This window comes from Hyla sarda, chromosome 1 (genome assembly GCF_029499605.1).
Source record: "Hyla sarda isolate aHylSar1 chromosome 1, aHylSar1.hap1, whole genome shotgun sequence".
NCBI lineage: Eukaryota > Metazoa > Chordata > Amphibia > Anura > Hylidae > Hyla > Hyla sarda.
This window is the reverse complement of record NC_079189.1, coordinates 441,245,871-441,272,195: the sequence shown is the minus strand read 5'-3', so window position 1 is coordinate 441,272,195 and position 26,325 is coordinate 441,245,871. Positions and strand designations below refer to the sequence as shown.

At 44.1% G+C, this 26,325-nt stretch overlaps 1 protein-coding gene across 4 annotated transcripts in view; it reads right to left on the bottom strand.

Moving 5' to 3' along the window:
- TANGO2 (transport and golgi organization 2 homolog) overlaps positions 1-26,325 on the bottom strand; it is a 217,248-nt gene that overhangs the window by 132,308 nt on the left and 58,615 nt on the right. For 2 of the 4 annotated variants that reach the window (XM_056532606.1, XM_056532610.1), the window contains exon 2: positions 1,575-1,721. In XM_056532606.1, coding sequence (XP_056388581.1) covers positions 1,575-1,630 — 56 coding nt within the window. In that variant the 5' untranslated portion in view covers positions 1,631-1,721. Of the gene's footprint in view, positions 1-1,574; positions 1,722-5,236; positions 5,258-25,764; positions 25,948-26,325 lie in introns of those variants that run through there. The other 2 variants (XM_056532598.1, XM_056532618.1) reach the window with 2 other exon arrangements.

The window sequence follows — 26,325 nt, the reverse complement described above, 5'->3', positions numbered from 1 at the left end:
TACAGAATAAAGGTTAGTTGATAATTTTACCGTTAAATGCACTGCATAGAAACAGAGCCTCCTAAAATTTGCCTAATGGCATTTGTTTTTTTTATTTCGCCACACAAATATTGGGCAGCTGCACCATTTTTCCTCTACACAGGTTTTCATAAAACTTTCCCAATGTAACTAAATAATCTACAGTTATTAAAAAGTACATATGTCCCATTGAAGGAGCATTGATGATCCCTTCCATCTTGTGGCTACTGTTATTCACACATTGTCAGCCCATCTGTTTGGACAGACTCCTTAGTGCTCTATAACTTGGCTCTCACACACACGGTAGGTGATGTCTAGCCAAAATAATCTCTACTTGGAAAAGGCATCGCTCAGCAAGTCTTTGCTCTATAAAAGCTGATTTAGTTGCCCAACAGAGACCTACACCTGTCCACAATTAAAGTGCAAGAATAGACAAATTGTAGCAAGAGGACAAGAAGAGAGATGATGAAGAGTTTCAGGCATCAAGCCACGCTGCTATGTCATGCAGCAAACCAGCAGACTACAGTTCAGGTGTCTAAAAAAATCGGAAACAAACACCCCTTGTTGAAGATTCCTTATAACTTGTACAGAAGAACATATACATTTAATGTATCTTAAACCATTACAGTCATAAAAAAATATAGAAAAACAAAAAAAGAAATAAACAAAGAAAGAAGAAAACTTATTATAATTTTCACTCTGCACAAAATAATATAATAAATTAAACTTATATTCTAAACGAAGACATAGAGCTGTACACTGGAGGTATGTGTATTCCGTGGTTCCCGGAGGCTTTAATATGTGCCACTGTATAGCCATACAGTGTCCTGGCTATATTTAAAAACAATACCATACCATGCAGTACATTATATATATATATATATATATATATATATATATATATATATATACACACACACACACATTTTTTTTTTGTGGTGCCCCAATTTAAAATAATAAAAATAAAAAAAATGGTGTGAAGAAGCATAAGGACCAAGGCCAGAAAGACACTATCAGATTATAGGTAGCCATGCACATGTCATACACATAACATAAGTGTTAGCTGAACGCTTACTACCAGTCCACCATACAGCCGGTTGTTCGTGTATTCAGAATGGAAAGGAGTGGGGGGGGGGGGGGCTTCTGACAGACTCCTCTGGGGGGCAGGTCATCTCACTGGGAACAAAAAGGATCAGGCTGCTGAATTCCAACATGCTCAGTCCTTTTCTCCCTTAATTTAATCTGTCAGAGATATATGTTACATTAGCAAGTCTCATGTCTAATGTGTACAAAGGACATTAACAGCAGAGACTCACTGACATTTTGTATATTCTGTATATTTCATATGTATCTTTGACATGCTACCATATGCTTATGTACGCGTACAAACAAGCAATATAAAACAAGTTATTTAATTTTACAAAGTGCTCCAGCATTCACATTTAGATTGTTTTCTTTACTAGTGACCTCCTAAGTGTTTTCATTTTTTATATATGATTTGCTGCCAAAATATCCCACCAGCAGCCAACAAATTGTAGGCTGGAAGATTTAGGTACCTGTAAGCATTCTTGGAGACTGGACGGGGATCAAACTTGAAAAAAATGATGCACATGAGGAGCTCCTAGTAGGACACAGACGTCTTAATGTGTCACTGGACGAGCCGTCTTAATGTGTCACTGTTTCATGGATGATTCCTGAGTTGCCTACAGACAAATAGAGAATGAAATATGAAAAGCTAAAGTAATAAATACTTCCATACTTTAATTTTAAGCATCACCACCTACTATTGGAAGACAAACTTTAAATTTCCCACTGTTCCCATTAGCAACACTCAATTTTGAAATCAACAGGACACCAAAGGCACATTTGTCTTAATGAGCTGCATTTATCTACATCACACCAACACATTCCTGCAGCTTCAAATGTCACTTAAATGGGAATTTAATATTGTGCTTTAGCAAGAGAAACACTGGTAGATGAATAATAACTAATCCTAAGAGAGGCAAGAAAATTGCAATTTGTACATCAAAGATGTCTTAAATGGTCTTCTTCAATAGTATTCCTACAAGGATTTGGAGATCATAGAAATCCAAAGTAAGGGCAGCACCAAGCAAAAAAAAAATAATCCTAATGGTCTCTAACTTCCCTATACAAAATCAGCAAATTCTAATATAGAACGACAGCATCCACTGTGTGCGATCATTAATTGTGCCTAAACAAGCATCTGCTCATAGTAAGCAGCATTTTGACCCTTGGGTTTTCTGCACTCTTAACATTCAGTAACAATGTATTGGTTTACATATGTGCATCAACCAATAGCATTTGACATACTGTTATCCTATCACATAGGTCGCAATTCATATTGCCACTACACCCGGCTGTACGCCGATCTCTATACTCCTACCTCCACAGCAATCCGGATCTGATGAAGGTCCTGGTAGGACCGAAACGTCATACTGTTTTGCTTTTGGATTGCTAAATAAAACGTAAAACTACTTTACTGCATATAAGTGGTGTGCAAAGTTTTATTATTAAGGCGTATTTAAGGATTGGGATTCCTAACTCCAGCACCCACGACACTGTTGGGAGTGACGTATCTCTATATAAAATATAATAAAGTGTATATGGTCATGAAAAGTGGTGCTTTTATATCATATGTGTTTGAAAGTCTCTAACTTTACTGGTAGCTTTAGGCTAAGTTCACACTATGGAGTCTCTGGCCAGAAAAATTCAGACCGGAGATTCCGAGTGTGGGCAGCACCTACTAAATGAGTCGTGCTAGGACCACGCATACATTGCCATCCCCATAACCATTGTTTATTGTTTACCAAAAATGTTGCACTGTCCTACACTTTGGATTTCTGGCAAACAGTGTTTTTCATAGATGTAAACAGTATATTGGAAAGGGGTGTTAATGCTGAATTACCCCAGGTATAATTTAGATTGTCCACTAGGGTGCCCTATGTATGCATGCATGGGGTAGGCATAATGGTATCCTTGATATAAGATAGGGCCAGGAACTATAGATTTAGAATATTTGACAGAATAGATAGGCCAAATGATTCTTGTCTGCCGACAAATTCTGTTTCTATATATGCAAATTAAATTAATTAAATAACTGGAGGAGTTCCAAGGATTTTTTTAAGTATTCTATCAGTAGATTATATCAAAAGAAGCTTTGAATCTGAATCTAAGAGACTTATACTAACAGAGTACTGCCATGTGCAGATAATTCCTAGAGGCCTGAAACCATATTTGATGTCCACTTTATTTTGTACCAAACAAATGTTTTGCCAACATTTTGAACTCCTATCCAACAAATATGCAGTTGACATGAAGGTCCTCAGTACAAATTGAACATATGATCCTAAGTAATAAAGTCTAACAGACTTTTGAACAACTCAAGAAGAATCTAACAAAGCACCACGGGAATGTATTTATTTTCTTAGCTTACATATTGTAGCATGTATTTCCACATTTAAATTATTTTTTATTGCTGCCTACATTTCCCGTAAAGCTTCTGGTTTGCATAGAGGGGGTGGAGTCTCATCCCTGCCGTTCACCCAGATGAAGTGATTAGACTCATAAGTGGGTTGGGGTCAGTTAAAAAAACATCCAGTTCTGATGTGTTTTGTTTTTTTATTCAGCAAGTGTGTTTTGTTTTTTTGTTTTTTAGAAATATTGCCATATAAAGAAAGTAAAGTTTTCAGGCTGTTTGAACATGTTGCATTTTTTATGCATTTTTACCAAGGTTTAGCTGCGTTTATTTCTTTTACCAATTTTCGAAAATTCTAGTAAAAATCATGTAATTTTATAAACTTTATAACACTTGCAGTAAAAAAGCACAATTAGGCTGCAAGTTACGACAAACGCACAGAAAAGATGCCATAAAAACAGTGTGTGAACACAATCACAAGGGAGGAATATAATTACTACATATTCTGATCCCATAGCAATAGCAGCAGTATACAGGTAGAACTGGAACAGAGAGGTCCATGAGCTGGCAGGAAACTCCGTCCTGGTCCCATGACACAGAGCTGGGAGAGAAAGTGCACCTCTCCTGGTCCGATCTTATAGGTCAGAGTCTGAAAACAGATCCCGACCAATGAAAATTTTTGAAAAGTCTTTAAGACATATCAAAAGTTCTTTTCATGACAGCGCCCAATAAATGTATTAAATCCGTAGCTTGTTAAATATTGACTATTTGTTACTAATTATTATACTGTACAGTACTTGCACCATTTATGAAGTAGTTGGAGTCAAAAAGAAATGGGGGTGCTTTTATACAGGACAGGTCTGCTGTAATATAAATCAGCAAATGAAAACCTGCACCAAATATATTGCTGTATTCTACAACGCAGGGAAGTGTACACCTACGCAGGATGAGCTCATAAGGGCCCCTTCTGGTTAACAGTAGCATATTCCTTTTATCTGGCTTGACATTTAGTTTCCTACCTTGACACTTTATAGTTTATTCTGTGAAGTCTAAAAGTATAGTTTCCCTTCACAAAAGGACTGAGACAGCTAAAAGAAATCAACTTACATTTACAGTGTTGGCCATGTTAATAGAAATGTTTAAAAAAATGCATTTTCATTGTTATTAATTTGCCTTGTATGTCAATGCAGGAATATGAAATTACACTAAATACACTAAAAACTAGTGTTGCTCGCAAATATTCGCAATTCGAATATTATTCGCGAATATCGCATATTCGCGAATTCGCGAATTTCGCGAATATAGCGCTATATATTCGTAATTACGAATATTCGTTTTTTTTTGGGTTTTTTTCTTCACAGTACACATCACAGTGATCACCCCTCTCTGCTTCCAGCTTGTGTGGTGTAAAGAAGGCTGTAATACTACTGTGTGAGACTGGCGTGCGCAAATTCGCATATGCGAAAATTAGCATATGCTAATTTTCGCATACGCGAATTTTCGCGTACACTAATTTTGCATATGCGAATTTTCGCGTGTACAAATTTTCGCATGTTCTAATTTTCGCGTATGCGAAAATAAAACGAGAATATGACGAATATGCGAATATATGACGAATATTCGTCCATATATTCGCGAATATTCGCGAATTCGAATATGGCCTATGCCGCTCAACACTACTAAAAACATGCTCTAAAAACTTTTAAAATAATGTTTTGTAAATGATCCTTTGTCCAATATCAAGGATTGCATTTATTCAGACAGAGTGAACAAGTTCCTTACAGTGTTTAGACATATAGGCATTGTGGGGGAGATTTATCAAAACCTGTGCAAAGGAAAAGTTGCTCAGTTGTCCATAGCAACCAATCAGATCGCTTCTTTCATTTTGCAGAGGCCTTGTTAAAAATTAAAGAAAAAAAAAATTTTTTTTACTATATTAAAAAGCCCTTTTTGTCTGCCTGGTAGTTTGCTCACTACCAGGCAGACTTCCCCAGCAGGCGCGACGTCACTGATGCCTGCTGGGGCTGACACTTCCGCCCTTAGTTCTTCTACAAAGATATTGTTTTTAACACAGGGTGCCTCCAGCTGTTTCACCACTACAACTCCCAGCTTGCCCTGACATCTATTGGCTGTCAGGGCATGCTGGGAGTTGTAGTGGTGAAACAACTGGAGGCACCCTGTGTTAAAAACAATATATTTCCATGGCCGCGGCGCAACCCGAAACCCAAACGCAATCCCCCACCCACCCACTAACACCGCTTCCCGAACCCCACCACGCAACCCGCTCTCCCCCATACCAAAGTGCAGGACAGTCTGGTGTGAGGTGGATACTGGCAGCAGCGACTGAATGCCGGGAGGCGGGGCCGGTGTGCGAGGCCAGGGAGCAGGGGAGCCAATGTTCTCAGCGATCGCTCCCGCCTGTGTGACTGACAGGCAGGGAGCGAGCACAGCCTGACTGAATTCGGACCGATTTCCCGGCCGGCATCGGTCCGAATTCAGGTGTGACGTCACACCAGGCTGCAGCCGGCCACTAGGAGGGAGACCCCTAGTGACCGGTTTTCAAATGTAAATTAAAACATTTTAATTAAATAAAAATGTAAACTATATTAGAGATATGTTGTAGTAGATAAGTACTACAACATATAAAAAAAAAAAGTTGGTGACAGTGCCCATTTAAGCAGCAAGTATAACCTGAACATCAAGCAGAATCAGGGTCGGACTGGGAATGAAAACCAGCCCTGGAAATATTTGCATATCAGCCCCACAGCATTCAGTATATTGGAGCCATTTTATTATATAAGAAGAAACGGAAATGTCCAGCGCTTGCCTCAGGATCAATTCTTTTATTGATACGCCAAGGTAGACATACAGGAACACGGTAAAAGTGACGTGTTTCGGCTTATACTAGAAAGCCTTAGTAATATGACTAAGGCTTTCTAGTATAAGCCGAGACGCGTCACTTTTACCGTGTTCCTGTATGTCTACCTTGGTGTATCAATGAAAGAATTGATCCTAAGGCAAGCGCTGGACATTTTCGTTTCTTCCTGAGCTCCTGGACGAGGTCTCTCTTCATTACAGAGAGGGGAGAAGAGGGAGAGGCGGAGGGAGGGGAGGAATATTGATGAGCTGGGTGGCGCTGCGGCCGGCAGCACTGGTGTCAGAGTGCCAGTTAGCCTGGCCGATGCCAGTTACCACCTCATTAGCATATCCCGAAAATATTAGATTAGAGCCAAACGTTGTGGCGGATCCGGGCACGGTAAGGATCAATCTGATAAACGTCCCCCGCACTACCAGCCAGTACTGGGGGGAGAAAGCTGACAGTTTTCCTTTAAATACTTCATATTGGCAAAAGGCTCATTTATAAAAACCTTAAAGAGTACCCGTCATCAACTAAACTTTCCCTGATTCCCCTTCCCATCTGTCCCTTACTCTAACTATGCCTATCCCTGTGTTTATTGAGGTTTAAAACGCTGTGGAAATACCTTTTTTTATCCCTCTTCATTAGCTCAGGAGCACTGTCTTTCTGAGGGGTGGAAGGAGGCGGGTCCCGGCAGGCATGATGTCACATGAAGCCTGGCCGGGACTCTGCTTCTGCCAGTCTTCCTGTATGCTGCTCTCCCTCTGCAGCAGTGTTTCCCAACCAGGGTACCTCCAGCTGTTGCAGAACTACAACTCCCAGCATGCCCAGACAGCCAACAGCTGTCCAGGCATGCTGGGAGTTGTAGTTTTGCAACAGCTGGAGGCACCCTGGTTGGGAAACACTGCTCTGCAGTGTGCATTCAGACTAAGTACAGGGGAGGGAGGGCAGCCTCTGTCTCTCTCTCTCCTGTGTCTCTCTGCACTAAAAAGTCAATGCTGAGAACCAGGGGCGGTGGGAGCAATTACAGAGGCAGTAATTAAGATGAATGTCAGGGGGGGGGGGTATAGAGCATAGAGCAGAGAGTGCAGTGAGATAATACAATGTATAAGATAACGTGTGGTGAGGGGCAGGGAGAACACAGAGCAGGGGGGGAGGGGGAGGTGACTGGCCTCTGTTATATGAGAGGCATGTGCAGGCTTGTAGCTCACAGTGCTGCTCCAGGCTGAGAGTACTGAACTTCCTGTGGAAGGACCAGAGCCCTTTCAGCATTAGTCCTAAAAGCTGTACACTTACTATAAAAAGCATAGGAAGCTGCCTGCAGACCAGGCATAGAAGAGAGACCCCTAATGGCCAAAAGTATAAAATGAAAAAACTGGTATAAATATTAATATTTTTTAATGAAGATATATTACAATATGTCTTCATTAATGATTATGAACAACATATTAAAAGTTTTTGTTGATGACAGGTACTCTTTAATTTTACAATTTTCTTTCAATGATAACATGTTTTTCTTGCAAAACAATGTATATTTAGTATAATTTGATAAGTTTATATTGAGATATGAGGCAAAACAATAGTAAAAATGCAGTTTTTAAGTCATTTCTCTTAATTTGGCCAACACTGTACTTACTGCAAGATTAAACAGGTATAGAAACTGCTCAAAGAGCAAATTCTTGATGGCAGATTAGGACATACTGAAACTTGCAGGCAAAAAAGGGAGAGAAAAATGAGATGGGAGAGCCAAATATTTACACCACAGAAACTAATTAAAGTGTAATAATAGGTCACTTAGTGTAGAGGAGAATGGTATTCAAATGCTATACACTGAACGGCGTTCAATCTCCAGCCACAATGCACTTCATTGTAACCAGGAATTGATTAAATAACAACCTAGGCTAAGTAATTATAGTGCAGCATGGAAAGCTTTCTCTCCTTTTACAAGAAAAGTAAGTTAGGGGCACAGGACAAGGACAAGGCATTCTGCAGTCTAACATCCTGCCACCTGCAGCAGCTGCTGTCAAATAACATCGCAGATTTACAACCTGAGGGCATTCGAGGCTTATAACACAGTGGATGAAATGAGTAGAGAGCAAGATCTCTGTGTCCAGCAGAAACATGATGGCAGGTGCAGCAACAGCCCACTCACAGCTAGACACCCAAGCAGGCACAGGCACATCTCACCCACCATAGCTGTGAAGACTAAATCATATTGAACTCGGAGGCTTCGCAGCCAACTCTAAGTACAGTAGGATATTCATTTGGAGCCATATTTACTATGTATTCAGCTAAATTAAAGAAACATTCTAGATTTGTTTTTTTCCCCCATGTCATACACACCATCACTAGTTCTACTGTGCCATTTGTTTCAGTCCAGCACAGCTGCATCTATTCATTTCATTACTCTAATTAGGTCATGTGCTCACCAGCTGGACACACAGAAAATCACAGTGTTTAATGAGGAAGTGGTCAGTTCTGGGTCAGCTGACATCCTGTGAATTACAGGATGACATCATCACACACCAAATCCCTCCCTGCAGTTCACAGACCCCTCCCAGATAGCTGCTGCAGAAAATCAGAAAATATACTAGTTATCCCCCCTTAGGCTGTGTTCAAACATTGCATCTCTCTCTCTCGTTTATATTTCTTTTTGATTACACTATTTTATTTAAAAAATGGGAAATTGGGGGAGGGGGTGATTCAAACTTTTATTAGTGGCAGCTCTCCAACTACCACTAATAAAATTTTAATCACCCCCCCCCATCCCATTTTTCTCCCATTTTTGAGAGCTGTCATTGGATGTGTGAAAGCATCCCTAATATCGACTTTGCAAGTAGAGACCGCAATAAAGACTTCATTACACTTCATTACACATAGATTATCTCGCATCTACCTGAACTGCACTGGGGAATGCTGGTGGGGCTGCGGGGTAGGCGTACACTTTTGCATAACTTTTGTTCATGTCATCTATTTGGGCCCTATTGAGCGGGTGTGGCTAAGATTCTAGATTCTAAGATTTTGGGTAATATCACTAATCTATCCCCGCAATTGGCCTTATTGATGATAGACATCCATTTCTTTCCTGTGTGGCAGAGAAAATTGTTGTGCAATTTTACCTAGTCAGTACTAATCATGGCTAAATTAGTACTGACTAGGTATTGGAAGAGGGAGGAGATCCCAGGAACGACAGAGGTACCTGATGCCATAAGTCATAGCTTCCAAAATAGCGATATAACTATAGGGTGAGGCACAACAAAAGTGTTTTGTGTGAGTGTGCTTGTGATGTCAGCAGAAAGTACAGTATCCCAAAATGAAAAGAATTTCCTCTGTAGTATTCAGCAGCTAATAACTACTGGGAGGATTAAGATTTTTTAATAGAAGTCATTTACAAATCTGTTTAACTTTCTGGCACCAGTTGACTTAAAAAAAATAAAAATAATAAAAACAAAAAAAAGTTTTCCACCAGAGTACCCCTTTAATGTTTATTTTATTTGTGAAATGTTTGGGCATAACCATATTCTATGATTCGTTACGAAGCACTGTATAAATAAATGTTGTAGAATACGATTGTAAACTCCTCTTATAGTTTCTCAATTTCCTATATTCACCTTGTTGGTGCTATATAACTTTAAATAAATACATTTATAATTTATATTTTAATCTACAGCTAGTATCTGCAAAATTATTCTTCTATGAACTAATAACATTACTGCATATGTACAATGCTACTTAAAATGCTCTGAAAACTTCAATAAAAATCTTTGAAAAGGAAAAAACTTTTATTAGTGGAGGGGTTTATTCACATTTATTAAAGGGGTTATCCAGGAAAAAACTTTTTTTTATATATCAACTGGCTCCAGAAAGTTAAACAGATTTGTAAATTACTTCTATTAAAAAATCTTAATCCTTTCAGTACATATGAGCTGATGAAGTTGAGTTGTTGTTTTCAGTCTAAGTGCTCTCTGATGACACGTGTCTCGGGAACTGCCCAGTTTAGAAGCAAATCCCCATAGCAAACCTATTCTACTCTGTGCAGTTCCCGAGACAAGCAGAAATGTCAGCAGAGAGCACTGTTGCCAGACAGAAAACAACAACTCAACTTCAGTAGCTGATAATTATTGAAAGGCTTAAGATTTTTTAATAGAAGTAATTTACAAATCTGTTTAACTTTCTGGAGCCAGTTGATATAAAAAAACAACCAGTTTTTTCCTGGAATACCCTTTTAACTTTCTTTTTTTTTAATAGTCCACACAGAGAGCTATACCATGCAATCGTTCGATTGCATACACTGTTCAATGCTGAGCTTTGGCTCAATATTGATCAGTGTTATCGGTGCTCTGCTGCTCCAGTCTGCCATGAGACGGCGAGGAGGCAGGTAAGGGCCTTCCCACCGTCCTCTCAGCTGATCGGGACATTGTGATTTCACTGTGATGGTCCTAATCTGCTTCGCTGAGCTGCTGGGATCATTTTCTTTACATTTCAGACGCCACAATCACTTTTGATGTCCAGCATTAACCCTGTGTCCTGGCTGCTGTAAGCACACTTCAAACCCCAGTAACGGGACCACGGTGTACAGGTACGCCCTGCGTCTTTAAGTACCAGGATTCAAGGGTGCACTCATACGCCCTTCGTCCTTAATGGGTTAAAGTACTTTACAGTGACTGACTTCTGAGTTTACACATTAAGAGTACAACTATACTGGCTATATGGTACTAAGTGTTTTAATTCTGATATTGATACATAAGGGTAATTATGTTCTAGACCACATACCTGAACCCAGGGGGGTGTTAATCGTTTGCTTTGAGGATTTTTATTTTAGGACAGAATTAAAAGTTATGTTTTAACAGGGCATTTATACTGGTGTTACATGATTACTCAAATTCTACTGTGTACTAATGTTGGCACCCCTGAAAGTATTTCTCACAGAAAAGGATTGCAGTAACACATGTTTTGTTATACACAGGTTTATTCGCTTTGTGTGTATTGGAACTAAAAACAAAAAAAGGGAGGAAAAAAAAGCTGAGGACTTGGTTCTCAAGTCCTCAGCTAGTTCTCTTCTCCTCTTTCTGTTGTCCATGCTTAGTGTGGCACACACAGACACACAATGCAAAGACTAAGTGAACTTCTCTCCTTTTTATCTGCTTTCAGGTGTGATTTTTATATTGCCCACACCTGTTACTTGCCCCAGGTGAGTTTAAAGGAGCATCACATGCTTAAAACAATGTTATTTATCCACAATTTTGAAAGGGTGCCAATAATTTTGTCCAGCCCATTTTTGGAGTTTGGTGTGAAAAATATATACAATCTTAACCCCTTAAGGACCGGGGTTTTTTCCGTTTTTGCATTTTCGTTTTTTGCTCCTTGCCTTTAAAAAATCATAACTCTTTCAATTTTGCACCTAAAAATCCATATGATTGCTTATTTTTTGCGCCACCAATTCTACTTTGTAATGACGTCAGTCATTTTGCCCCAAAAATCTATGGTGAAACGGAAAAAAAATCATTGTGCGACAAAATTGAAAAAAAAACGCCGTTTTGTAACTTTTGGGGGCTTCCGTTTCTACGTAGTAAATTTTTCGGTAAAAATGACACATTATCTTTATTCTGTAGGTCCATACCATTAAAATGATACCCTACTTATATAGGTTTGATTTTGTCGTACTTCTGGAAAAAATCATAACTACATGCAGGAAAATTAATACGTTTAAAATTGTCATCTTCTGACCCCTATAACTTTTTTATTTTTCAGTGTATGGGGCGGTATGAGGGCTCATTTTTTGCGCTGTGATCTGAAGTTTTTAACAGTACCATTTTTGCATTGACAGGACTTATTGATCGCTTTTTATTCATTTTTAAATTATATAAAAAGTGACCATAAATGCACTATTTTGGATTTTGGAATTTTTTTGCGCGCACGCCATTGACCGAGCGGTTTAATTAATGATATATTTTTATAATTCAGACATTTCCGCACGCAGTGATACCATATATGTTTATTTTTATTTACACTGTGTTTTTTTTTTATGGGAAAAGGGGGGTGATTCAAACTTTTAATAGGGGAGGGGTTAAATGATATCCATTCACTTTTTTTTTTGCAGTGATATAGCTCCCATAGGGACCTATAACACTGCACACACTGATCTTTATCATTGATCACTGGTTTCTCATAGGAAACCAGTGATCGATGATTCTGCCTCATGACTGCTCATGCCTGGATCTCAGGCACTGAGCAGTCATTCGGCGATCGGACAGCGAGGAGGCAGGAAGGGGCCCTCCCGCTGTCCTGTAAGCTGTTCGGGATGCCGCGATTTTGCCGCGGCTATCCCGAACAGCCCACTGAGTTAACTGGCAGCTTTCACTTTCGCTTTTAGCTGCTCAGCTCTGAGCGCGCAGCTAAAGGGTTAATAGCGCGCTGCGCGCTATTAGCGGCGGGTCCCGGCTTCACTATGACGCCGGGCCCGCCGTGATATGATGCGGGCTTACCGTGTAACCCCGCGTTATATCACCGGAGCAGGACCAAGGACGTACCGGTACGTCCTTGGTCCTTAAGGGGTTAAGGTTACAAGTCTATCTCCAGAGATCTAGATTTGCCTTTTTCCACAGTGCGCAATATTATCAAAAAATTTGCAACCCAAGGCACTGTAGCTTATCTCCCTGGGCGTGGACGCAATAGAAAAATTGATGAAAGGTGTCAACGCAGGATTATCCAGATGGCGGATAAGCAGCCCCCAACAAGTTCGAAAGATATTCAAGCTGTCCTGCAGGCTCGGGGAGCATCAGTGTGAACGCGAACTATCAGTCGACATTTAAATGAAATGAGACACTATGGCAGGAGACCCAGGAGGAACCCACTGCTGACACAGAGACATAAAAAAGCAAGACTACATTTTGCTAAAATGAACTTGAGTAAGCCAAAATCCTTCTGGGAAAATGTCTTGTGGACAGATGAGACCAAGATAGAGCTTTCTGGTAAAGCACATCATTCTACTGTATACCGAAAATGGAATGAGGCCTACAAATAAAAGAACACAGTACCTACATTGAAATATGGTGGAGGTTCAATGTGTGCAAGGCATCATGAAATCTGAGTATTACCAACAGATTTTGGGTCGCACTGTGCAGCCCAGTGTCAGAAAGCTGGGTTTGAGTCCGAGATCTTGAGTCTTCCAGCAGGACAATGACCCCACACATACGTCAAAAAGCACCCAGAAATGGATGGCAACAAAGTGCTGGAGAGTTCTGAAGTGGCCAGCAATGAGTCCAGATCGAAATCCCATTGAACACCTGTGAAGAGATCTTCAAATTGCTGTTGTGAAAAGGCACCCTTCCAATAAGAAAGACCTGGAGCAGTTTGCAAAGGAAGAGTGGTCCAACATTCCAGCTGAGAGGTGTAAGAAGCTTATTGATGGTTATAGGAAGTGACGGATTTCAGTAATTTTTTCCATAGGGTGTGCAACCAAATATTAAGTTAAGGGTTCCAATAATTGCTGGATGCCGATGTGAGAGGACGTGTGTGAGGAGCTCTCGCTGCCCTGCCGTTATGCACCCTGTGTACTTACCCTTCCTCGTTGGTCTTCTTAGTGTTCAGGGGTCCTGGACTGCGGGGTGCTGCTGCTGTTCCGACTCTGATGCTTCTAGGAGCTGCGGGCGGCCTCCGGTGGCTGTGGTCTGTGGATCTGAGCGGAGGACTGCAGCGGATGTTCGGAGCTGAGGCGGGCTGGTGGCAGAGGTTCCCTGTGTCCGAGGAACCTCTATTGGCTCCTCATTGCTGCTGGACCCTCGGGCATATTGACAGACATCTTTGGCATTCGTGGGCGGGGCCATTGTGTAGCTGCTCCCGCCAGAGGGAAAGGGAGACTGCTGACGTCACACTGAGAGACTGGGCTGGAGCCTGCTTCATCTCCTGGTCCCTTGCTGCTGCAGGAGTACTTCTGTGCCCTGGCTGGACCCCTGCTGGCACTTCTGATATTCTACTAGTTATCTGTGGACTGCCTCTCCACTGAGGTGCCTATTACTGCCCACAATATATTCCTAGTGACTTTCTACCTGCTCTCTGTTGGGAGCCTACTGGGACTTGTGGTGCTCCCCTTGTTTCCTGTGGACTGCCTGGCCCTCTGAGCTGCCCCTGCTGCCTGCCCTATATACCTAGTGCTTTTTTACCTCTGCTGTCCTTGGTGGGCTGACTCGTCCCCTAAGGTGCCCTACCCTGCCTGTTCTATTTACCAGGTGCCTCTCTACCTGCTCTCTGTGCTGCCCTGAACTGCTGGGTCTAGTGGTGCCTAAGGAATGCTATACCTATAGAGGTGACCTGCATGCCTTGGACTGTGTTTCTAGTGCCTCTCTACCTAGTGCCTCTCTAACTTACAGCAGGATCCTGGTGCTCAGACCCCGCTTGTTACTATGGTTTCTGTGCAAGCGGCGAAAGTACTGAGCCAGTTCTCCAGACCTCGGGACCATCCCAGGGGTGATTCTCCAGCCTCCCAGCAATTTTCCCCTTGAAAGGCCTGTCTAGAATACTACAGCTATGGATTATTGGTTCTCAGAACTGCTGGCTGTCTTTACCTCCTGTCAATCCGTTAAGGTGACCAAAGTTATGAACTGCGGCAGGAGTTTGTTATTCTGCGACATGAGACCCAAAAGTTACGTGAGCGCACTGAAGAGGTGGAGCACAGGGTTTCTACGCTGGAGGATACTGTTCATCCCTTGCCAGACAGGGTTGACTCTCTACAATGTCAAGTTATGGGACTTTTCAGCCATATGGATGACATGGAGAACCGCTTAATGCGCAATAATATTAGTCTTGTGGGCCTTCCAGCTTTGTTAAGGACTCTCTGGGTAATACTTTTACCGGCCAATTTAGGTTGTGGTGGGGTGGCGGGAGAATTCTTGTATTTTGTAGTTCAGGTTACTTGGGGTCTTTTCGACACCTGCAGTAGCTGTATTCAGGGTATAGGTCTGCACTGTGTTAGGGCGTAGATGTTCTGCTATGTCCCGTTTAGTGTTAGACAGGGATTTTTTGGGAATATTATGGTTATGCTTTGTTGCATTTGTTTTATGTCTGTGCCCTGTCTGTTTTTATGTGGGTTGTGTGTAGTGTGTGTCCTGGTCCTCCCTTGCTCCCTCCTGTTTGTCTTTATGATCATCTTTAGTGATGGGGCAAAGGTTGTTAGTTGCAATGTCCAGGGGCTTAACTCCAAGTTTAAGAGGGCATTATGTTTAGACTTTGTGAAACATATATCTCCTCATGTTATCTGTTTGCAGGAAACCCATATTATAGGTCAGAAGGTTCTTGCCCTGAAACGGGCATGGATAGCACGAGGCTATCATGCCTCCTTTTCTAATTATGCTAGGGGTGTCTCTGTTTTAATTACTAAGTCCTTGCCATTGGTTGTTTCCTAGACAGCATGTGATCATTTTGGAAGGTTTGTCATATTACATTGTTCCATGGGTTCTTTCTTTGTCCTTGTCTCCGTTTATGTGCCCCCTCCGTTTCAGGTCTCTGTGTTGGAGTTGATTAAAAAACTGTTGTCTTTTCCCTCTGACCCTGTCCTTCTTGTAGGAGATTTCAATGTGGTTCCTGATCCTATGCTGGACCACACCAAAGCTGTTGACCCTGGCTCCTCCTCCTTTAATACTTGGCGCCTGGCATTGGGGCTGACCGACATCTGGAGATGGAAGTATCCGAATGCATCTTCCTTTTACTCTGCAGCACATAGGTCCTTCTCTCGCATTGATTTTGATCTGGCATCTGAAGATCTCCTACAGGCGGTCAGAGATGTTTCCTACATCACTAGAGGGATCTCAGACCATTCTGCGGTACAGGTAGCTATTAACTTGGGTCCAAGCCCCCTTTCCCATATTTGGCGGGAGTGGCGGGCCAACGGAAGATTAGGTCAGCTATGGAGCGCGGACTGCAGTGGGAAGTGTGCGTTTTGGAGGCAACGTATATTATTGATCCTTCTCCAGATACTGAAAGGGCATGGGCCAAGGCTCAAAGGTCTTTTTTGGTGGCTCAAAAGGATTCCAGCTGCGGTTGGTGGCTAGGGAGGCTGCCCTTTTTGAGTTTGGGGATAAGAATGGGAAACTGTTAGCCTATTTAGCAAGGGCTAGCCGTCCTGCTGCCTCTATCCCTTGGAATAGGGGTGGGGATGGTTCTGTGGTATCTGACCCCCAGTTGATTTATTCTGTCTTCAGGGACTTTTATTCCTCCTTCTATTCTTCCCCTCCTAGGCCCTGTCAGGGGAAATTGTATGTTTTTTTCAGGAGCTATCCCTTCCCAAGCTCAGGTGGAGGCGCTGGATGGCCCCTTTGTAGTTGAGGAGGTAGGACAGGCTATTCATGATCTTCCCCATGGGAAAACCCCGGGTCTAGATGGAATGGTTGGCGATTGGTACAGGATGAATGAGGAGCGCTTGGCCCCTATACTCCTTAATTTGTTCCATTTGATTGCCGCTGAGGAGTCTCTTCCAGATTCTATGAGAGAGGTGTTGATAGTAGTGCTTCCCAAGCCTGGAAAGGACCCTTTGCTTCCTGATTCTTATAGGCCTATCTCCCTTTTGAATATTGATATTAAAATTCTGGCTAGAGTCTTGACAACTCTCCTGCGTGGTGTCATCTTCTCCATCATTCATCCGGACCAAACGGGTTTTATGCCGGGTAGAGCTACTGATGTGAACGTGAAGCGCCTCCAACTTAATGTTGCAGCAGTGGGAGAGGGCTTTCCTACTGGAGTGGTAGTCAGTCTAGATGTCTATAAGGCCTTTGACTGGGTTGGATGGCCCTTTTTATGGGCGGTTCTGGGTGCATTTGGGTTTGGTCCCCGTTTCTGTGCTTGGGTTTGGTTGTTATATGATAGTTCTGGGGCCCGCATTCGCACTAACCTAGATTTTTCTGCTCCATTCCTCCTGGGTCGTGAGACAAGGCAGGGATGCCCGCTTTCTCCATTTCTTTTTGCTCTCGCGGTGGAGCCTTTGGCAGGGGGCCATCCGTAATGATCCTACTATCTGTGGCATCCCAAGGAGGTCTATTGTAGAGAAGGTTTCCATTTATGCAGATGACACGCTAGTATATTTGGCAGATGCGGGAGGTTCGCTCCTGTGTTTAATTGACCTATTGGACTGGTTTGGGATGATCTCAGGCTTGCGGGTAAACTGGGCTAAGTCCTTTGATGGCGCTTTCACCTGGGGTCCCACTCTCTTACTCTCTCACAGCTGGGGTGCAACTAGTCTCTCGGTTTAGATACCTAGGGGTGGAGGTCACTGCATCCCTGATCGATTATCTCTCCCTGAAATTGGATCCGCTCTTATGTTCCACTATGGAGCTGTTAACTGCCTGGTCCTCGCTCCGTCACTAGCTGGCAGGATCAATATCTTCAAAATCATTTACCTTCCTAAATTCCTGTACCTTTTTCATTTAGCCCCTCTGATTCCCCTCAAGAAATATTTTAGTGTGCTATGCAGTGCTCTGGGATCCTTCTATTGGCAGGGTAAACCTCCCAGACTTGGTCGGGCTCTTCTCCAGGCTCCTAAAAGACATGGCGGCTTAGCTGTCCCTGATGTATATAACTATTTTCTAGCCTCCAAACTGGTCTATGCAGCGTAGTGGATCGACCTGGATCTGTCGAACTCGGCAACTGCCTTGGCTGGAGCACTTATGGGTTTGTATGTATCTCTTACTAACTCAGTCTACAGGTATCACTCTAAATCCTTTTTTTTTTTTTTCCTGCTACAACCTCTGGTATCTCCTAAAGCACCCTTGTGGGGGAATGTACATTTATCTCACTTGCATGGGTTACAAGAGGCTGGTTTTTGGGGTTCTTATGGAGTCAAATTTGTGATTCACTTGTTTGCAGAGGATCAGGTTTTCCTATTCTTTTTGAACATGAAGGAACACTATGGCATCCCTGGAAATGCCTTTTATAAGTATCTTCAAATGAGGCACGCGGTTCAGGTGCAGTTTGCCTCCATGACGTTTACTTCTGCATTTTCTGATGTGGAGCTTCTCCTGGGCACCATGGATCTATCTAAACCACTTACTCAGTCTTATGCTCTCCTCCAGTCGCTGGGGCCTAGCCCTTTCTCACAGGCCTTTCATAAATGGGTGGCTGATTTCCCGGATTTGTCAGAGAGTCAGAGGAAGGAGGTTGAAGGTTCCTATTACTCCACTGTAATTAGTAGTAGAGATATGTTGATCCAATCCAGATATGTCTTGAGGTTGTATTATACTCCGGCTAAACTGAAGCGTATTGGTGTTTCCCAGTCTGATCTCTGTTTCCGCTGTTCTTCAGAGGTTGGTACCTTTCTGCATGCTGTTTTGGAGTGTCCTCTCATGCTTTTGGAGGGAGGTGATTGGGTTTTTGGCAGAACATCTGGATTACCCTTTTCTACTTACACGTTTAGTGTGCCTGTTAGGTGTCATCAATGACATGGTTTTTAACTCACATAGATGCCTGCTGATCCACTTTATTTTATTCTGTGCTCGGAAGGTGGTGGTGATGTCCTGGAAAGAAACCTCTCCCCCCCCCTCTGTCTAGATGACTGAACCTAATGAACCAATATGTCCCATTGTATTAAGCTTTGTATGTGAGTCACAAGTGCCCTAAGAAATTTGATAAGGTGTGGACCCCCTGGCTTCTCATTGATGCATGGGCTGATCCCCCAGCTAGATTGTCCCAGTAGGTCTCCTATAGTGTGCTACTGTTTTCTAGAGGAGGGAATGGGGGGGGGGGGGGGCTGGGGTTACCAGGAAGTGTGCATGTGCAAGTGTATGTATGTTTGTTTGTGCTGGGCTTTCTCCAATTGGGTCGCAGATAGTACCCTTCCTTACCACTGATGGATGCCCTGTCTTTATGATGAAGTAGGTCTTTGGGACCCAAGGAGGCTGTTGTTTAGGTTTACCTGTCTGTAAATTTATATGCAAAGCTAAATAAATACTTTTTTTTTTTTTAAAGGATGCCAATAACTTTGTCCAGCCCATTTTTGGAGTTTGGTGTGACATTATGTCCAATTAGCTTTTTTCCCTCCCTTTTTTGGTTTAGTTACAATACACACAAAGGGAATAAACATGTGTAGCAAGACGTGTTAGTGCACTGCTGTTCTGTGAGAAATCCTTAATTTTCTTGAAAAATCTCAGGGGTGCCAACATTTACGGCCATGACTGTATGCCTACCATCTCTCTGTGATGATGATAGACCAGTTGGTGCAGTACAATAGACATGGATTTTTATTAAAACCTGTTTCACTCCGAAAAAATGAAAAAACACACATATACTCAGAAATGCTGTCATACAACATGATACAGTAAAAAAGACCACCTCTTTGAGAAGGCAACCCCCTTGTCTACACCTGATTTTTTTTCGAATTCAAAAAAGTTTTATTAAGTATTCAACATAGAAAGGGAACAAAGAGCATTCAATGCAAGGCAATGAAATAGCCTAAGTGACCTTGTAGGTCTAAGTCCAATATAATGACAAACATTCTTAGGATGGAGGGAGGGTTAGAGACAAAGGGAAAATGCGTAGGGAAAGCGAAGGAGAAGGCGGGGTAAGGGTGAACGAGAGAAAAGCAGTGGGGACGATGAGGGAACAGCCTGTGAGCGTAGAGGTAGAAGGAAAAGGTAGGGATTAAACAATACACTAGCAGGCACCATAGGACAGCAGAGAACACAACAGTAGGCGAAGACAAATAGAAGAGGGAAGAGGGCAGAGAGACTGAGGAGAGGATAAAACAGAGAATGGATATCAGAGGCAAAAAAAAGAGTGAAGAAAAAAGCAGGGGAGAGAAAGACTAAGAAGAAAGAGAGGAAGAAAACAGGAAGACTACATCCTAACTGCAACAGGGGTGAGAAACCCCATGCAATAAGTGTCCGAAGAACAGAAACTAGACCAGGGCAGCCAGGTGGAAGTATAGCATGACAGGACAGAGGGAGAAACAAACAAGAGTTCCTCCATGCGTTGAGTTGAGGCTACTCAGTGACCCATTCTCCCACGGTAGGGGCTTCAGAGGAGTGCCAATGTCGGGGGGATGACCGTTTTTGCCGCTTGTAGGAAGCACCACAAGAGCGAATGTTTATATTTGGAGGCGGCCATGGGAAGCATAAATAGCAGCACCGCGCCGGATTTACGAGGTATAGACACTCCCGACACTGTTTGCACAATGGAGAGGACTGAATGCCAAAAAGAAGACAGGGCCAGGCAACTCCACCAAATACGAGTCATCGTGCCCTCGGCAGTTCCACACCTCCAACAAGATGCAGGGACTGATGGGTACCAGCTGTGTAGCACCGACGGCACTCTGTACCAGCGGTAGAGGATTTTGAAACTGGTCTCCTGGGCCTTGGTGGCTACAAGCACTGTGTGAGTCAGACAGAAGCAGCGGGACCATTGCTCAGGAGAATATTGATGGCCCAGCTCGGTTTCCCACGCCACACAGTAGGAGGGAAGGGCTTGCGACCTAGGTGAGAGCAGAAGATTATACAGGAGGGAAATGGAGTGCCGAGGTCAGGATGAGGCCATGAAAGGTTGTTCGAAGGGAATTAGCGAATGTGGAGCTTAGAGCGTGTTGTGCAATGAGGAGTGAAAGTGTTTCAATTGGAGACACTCAAACAAAGCCTGTCGGGAGACTGGTCAAGACTCCCGAAGAGCTTCTAGGGGCTTGATGACCCCCTCAGCAAGAACATGGCAAAGGCGCATAGGACGTGAGAGAGAAGCGCCCAGGAAGCGACCTTCTGAGGAACAGCCAGGGGGGAAATCAGGGTGGTTAGAGACAGGAAGCAGAGGGCCAGAACAGTCCACATGGGAGCCCCCACTACTCGCAGTGTGTATGGAGGTTAGGGTATGTCTAGTGGAGAATGAAAGTGGTAGAGAGTCTAGGAGTGAAGGAGACCAAGTCCAGGGGAGCGTGGAGAGAGACCGGGGGCAGAGGGCTTGGGCAAAATTTATCCAAAGTTTACGGTCGGGATTGTGGAACCAGTCCAGAACCCTTGCGTGAGCACATGCAACATAATAGAGCCGGCCATCAGGGGGCCCCACCTGAGAGTTTATGTCGGGTCAGGAGGAGTCTATTAATTCTCGAACGGGAGGAAGACCACACAAAAGAACCGAAGCATCTTTGAAGTGTCCAAAACACAGTGGGTATGTGTATCGGGAGCGTTCGAAGCAAATACAACAACCGTGACATGATCGTCATCTTCAGTATGGCAATTCGACCGTACCAGGAAAACTCTCAGCGATTCCAAGAAGTCAGATCAGAGAGGATATGGGCTAGCAAGGTCGAGAAATTAAGAGAGAACAAAGTAGTAAAGTCGGCAGGGATGACAGTCCCCAGGTAGGAGATACCCCGGGAAGGCCAAGTGAAAGGGAAGGAAGAGTCAAGGGCTCGCAGTCTGGTAATGAAACACCCAACGCCTCAGGTTTGGAGTAATTGACTTTAAAGTTGGTCCAAACTCGGAGAGCCTGGCCATTAGGGCCGGGAGAGATACCACCGGGTTAGTAAGATAAACTAGGAGGTCATCCGCAAAGGCCGAACATTTATATTAGTGATCGCCAACCATGAGGCCGCAAATGTTGGGATCGGCACGAATGGAGGAGAGCAAGTGTTCCATCACCAGAACGTACAGCAGGAGAGAGGGGGCGGCCCTGTTTGGTTCCATTATGGATGCTAAAGGGGTAGGACAGGGAGCCGTTGATTTTCAAGCGAGCAGATGGAGAATTATATGGTGCTAGGATTTTGGTGATGAAAACGGGGCCCAGACCAATGTCTTGGAGGGTCTGTGCTAGGGAGGATCAGGACATGTGATCAAAGGCTTTTTCGGCGTCTAAAGAAAGGAGCATTAGAGGGATGCGTTTTAAGTGGGCATAATGAATGAGATCTAGAGTCTTGAGCTTGTTGTCCCTAGCTTCTCTCCCTGGCACAAAGCCTACTTGGTCTAAGTGAATGAGGGAAGGAAGGACAGTGTTGAGGAGGCTATTGGCTAGAAGTTTGGAATATATTTTTAGATCCACATTCAACAGGTATATGGGGCGGTAGCTGCCGGAGATGTGCGGATAATTTCTGGGTTTGGGGAGGACAACCACGTGTGCCAGGGTGGATTCGGGCGGGAAAGGGGAAGAAGAGGAAATAGAATTAAAAGCGGTTAGCATGAGGGAGGAAAGAGAAGGTTCTAAAGTTTTATAGAACCGGGCCGGAGGTAGCAGTCCAGAAGCATGGAGAGGGGGGTCTTTGGGCTGATCAGGACCCCCCTCTAGGAGTAGCTCCAACATGGGGTCCTGAGGTAGCATGGCAGAGCTCTGGCAAATGTCCTACTCAGCAGAAGGCTCATAGAAGTAATGCACAGGAGCCAGAGCAGGAGAGGGAGCCAGGGATGGGCTGGCTGTAGTGCCTCGCTCACCTTAGAATCCTTCTGCAAGACAGAGGCTCCGGTGCTGGGTCAAGGAGGAGGCTGTGGAGCAGGTATGTGAGGGCTGCAGGCCAGGCGGAGAGGTGAGGTGGCGGGCAGCGAAGCAGCTGCATGTGTGGATGAAGTCCCGGAGGCCCACCCGCCATCTTGCGTGCCAGTGCAGGGAGTCAGTTCACGTGGAGGTAATGCTATAGAGGCTCCGGAGCCCGCCGGAGACCTGCGATGTGAGCCCGGAGTGGCGGAGGCCGATGAGGAGTCCAGGGGATACAGAGCAGAGGTTGCAGGATGTGGGTGGCAATCCACAATGGAGGACGGAGCGGGCTGTGCTATAATGGCAGCCACCATGTGGGCCGGCAGCAGGGATCCACTCCAGGCAGGCTGCAACCGGGTAAAATAAGAGGATAAGTGAGAGACGGGGGACCCGAGAAGGCCTTCTTCTTGGCTTTTTTGGCTGTCCTCCATATAGAGATGTGCCCAAAAGCTAGTGAAAGAGGTGTGCTGGCAGGGAGCTCTCATCAAGCACGTCTTCACAGTGCCGTAGTCAAGCCACACCCCCTACACCTGATTTTTTTTTATTTTATCAGTTCTACTATTTACTGTATTATGCATACTATCCACCTTGTTCTCCTTTAAATGTTGCTCCGGGGAATAAAACTTCCCGTATCCACAGATAAGAGAAAATGGCCCGGATTTATCAAACTGTGTGAGAGAAAAAGTGGAGGGATTTTCCCACAACAACCAATCACAGCTCTGCTTTCACTTTACCAGAGCTCATTAGCTGAGTTGTGATTGGTTGCTGTGAGAAAATCACTCCACTTTTTCTCTCACAGTTTGATAAATCTGGGCCTGTGTGTCTATTCATGGGCAGGGGTCTGACTGCTGGGACCTCCTCCCCAATCTCCTGTATGGGGCCAAGTTCCTGCGCTGAACTTACCATTTAGTACAAGGGTCCTGTCTCCGCTTATGGTTGTCTGAGCAAGTCATCACACCAATGGGGCTTCAAAGGTGGGGGCCAAAGCGCTCAGGGGAAGTTGCTAATTAGTAAGTTCAGCCCTAGAACCATGCCCTGTACAGGAGATTCAGGGGAGGAGGTGCCAGACTCCCGGTGATCAGATGCTTGGACCCCCTGCGATCTCCTGTATGGGGTCCCGGCAGTCCACATGAAGGGTGCGCTTCGTCCCCACATGACGCTGTGGCTAACATGCCCCTCCATGTATCTCTATGGGATGTATGGGAGGGGCATCATGTCATGTCATGCTGAGGACGGACACGCCCTCTTCCTGCACACTGCCAGGGCCCAATACAGGAGATAGCGGGGTGCCCCAGTGTATGGACCCCAGGTAATCTATAACTTATCCCCTTCAAATAGGGGATAAGTTATATACCACTACAGTTTTCTTTAACGGGTTGTTCACAGGTCCTCTTTAAAGAGTATTCGGACTTAATTTATCTTATCCGCTATCCACAGTGGTGCCATTCAGGAGATCATGGGAGGGGCCAAACAGTTGCACACCACATGATCTCACATCTATCCCCTATCTCGTGGGACAAATTCCCCCAAGAAGTTTGAATTTTGTGGGAGTCTATGTTTTTTGTCCTCTCAGAAAAAACAAAAATGTGTCACTTCAACAAGAGGGACAAAAAGGAATGTAGAGATATGCTTTACAGCATGAGCTATTGACACAGTCAGCAGTATCATTTAATATCAAGTCATTCTACAGGGAGGAGGAGGCTAAGCAATGAGCAACAGCTATTGTGCGCACCTCTGTTAGCTATAAAATGGTGTCACTTTTTACTGTAATCCTGTCTATGTTGATAAGGATGGCACTACTGTGAAGTAATCTGTTCAGAACAGAAAGTCTCAACTTAATTTTAGCCCTAGTGGCCATAATGGAAACTGCAAAATTTCAAAATTATTTTATAATATAAATAGTAAAAATGGAAAATAAAATCACCAAAAATTCTTAAAAAGAAATATTACAGTGCTAGTGTTATTTGTCCCTTAAAAATCTAGATGACAGCAGGTCTCTGAAACTTGCTGCAAGCATGAATAACAACCGGGTGAAGTGTGCGACAGCGCGTGCTTCACTTTACGGCCACCAATCAAATCCAACTCCTGCCAAGCCAGCTAATCTTCAAAATTGTAGCGGGTCTCAGGATTGAGACCTGATGAGGGCTAAAATTTTGACGTGTCTGGACAACATGTGAAAGGTTTTTTCAAATACCACTGACACTTTAACATAAAAACTTGACAGGTCACTTTTTGAGGGCACTTTCCCTTTAAGTCAGTCAAGTCCAAAACTAAAATTTTTTTGGGCCCCTTTAATAGAATTGTTTCCTTATGTTTTTATGTAAAAATGGGATATGAGAATGCCATCACTAGTGTGTAATGCCGTGTTTTCCAACCAGTATTCCTCCCGCTATTGCAAAACTACAACTCCCAGGGTGCCCGGACAGCCAAAGGCTGTCTGGGCATGCTGGGAGTTGTAGTTTTGCACCAGCTGAGGGCACACTGGTTGGGAAACACTGGTGTACAGTGGCAAACAGCTAAGACTTCTCATGTCTGTCAAACAATGATTCTGGACCAGCTACATGATATAATGCTGCATTCGAATATCTGTGTTACAAGACCCAGACCCTTCCCCTGAGGTTTATGGGAACAGGAATACTATGGTGATCCGTGGGGGCCGGGCCTCAAAGCCATCACACAGAATACAACCATCTAAGTAAGGCCTGGGCCAACTACCTATAGTAATGAATGAAGACGTCTCTGCCAGGATATACATGTTATGTCACAACGACAGGAAGCCATAGCTGCATCGCAGTCACATTGAGAAGCTGTATTGCCCCCTTCACAGACCAAAAATAGGAAAGTTTATCCCCGATTAGTGGAAGGCTTGGCCATACCCTGCTCTGCCATGTTCAGCACTGGCAGGTAGCTAGCTCAGCAGTACACATCGTACCAGGACCACAATACGTGACCGAACACTGACGTCACAGGCAGTCAGAAGAAGCACAGTACATAAGACGCTGTGAGTGCCGCACACCGGACATACCTTCCTGCCGGTGTGAGGGATTATCTGCGTCCTGTGCAGCCGTGCGTCCGCTCCTCCCCTCAGCTCTCCGAAGATTGCCAAACAAACACACAGTGGAGGGCAGGGCAGAGCATTGTAACAGCTGCCGTGATTGGCTGAGAAGGGCTGTGAAGAGAGGGAGCAGCTAGCAGATCGGAGCTCAGTGATAGCAGATCGGAGCTCAGTAAAGGGCTGTGAAGAGAGGGAGCAGCTAGCAGATCGGAGCTCAGTGATAGCAGATCGGAGCTCAGTAAAGGGCTGTGAAGAGAGGGAGCAGCTAGCAGATCGGAGCTCAGTGATAGCAGATCGGAGCTCAGTGATAGCAGATCGGAGCTCAGTAAAGGGTTTTGGAGAGAGGGAACAGCTAGCAGATCGGAGCTCAGTGAAGGGAGGAGGGAGCAGCTCCGAGAGAGTAGTTAATTAGTCAGTACTTATACAGCAGGAAGGGGAAGTATAAATGTCCAGCTCCATACAGCAGAAGGGGGGAGAACACATGTCCAGCTGCATACAGCAGAAGGGGGGAGCACACATGTCCAGCTCCAT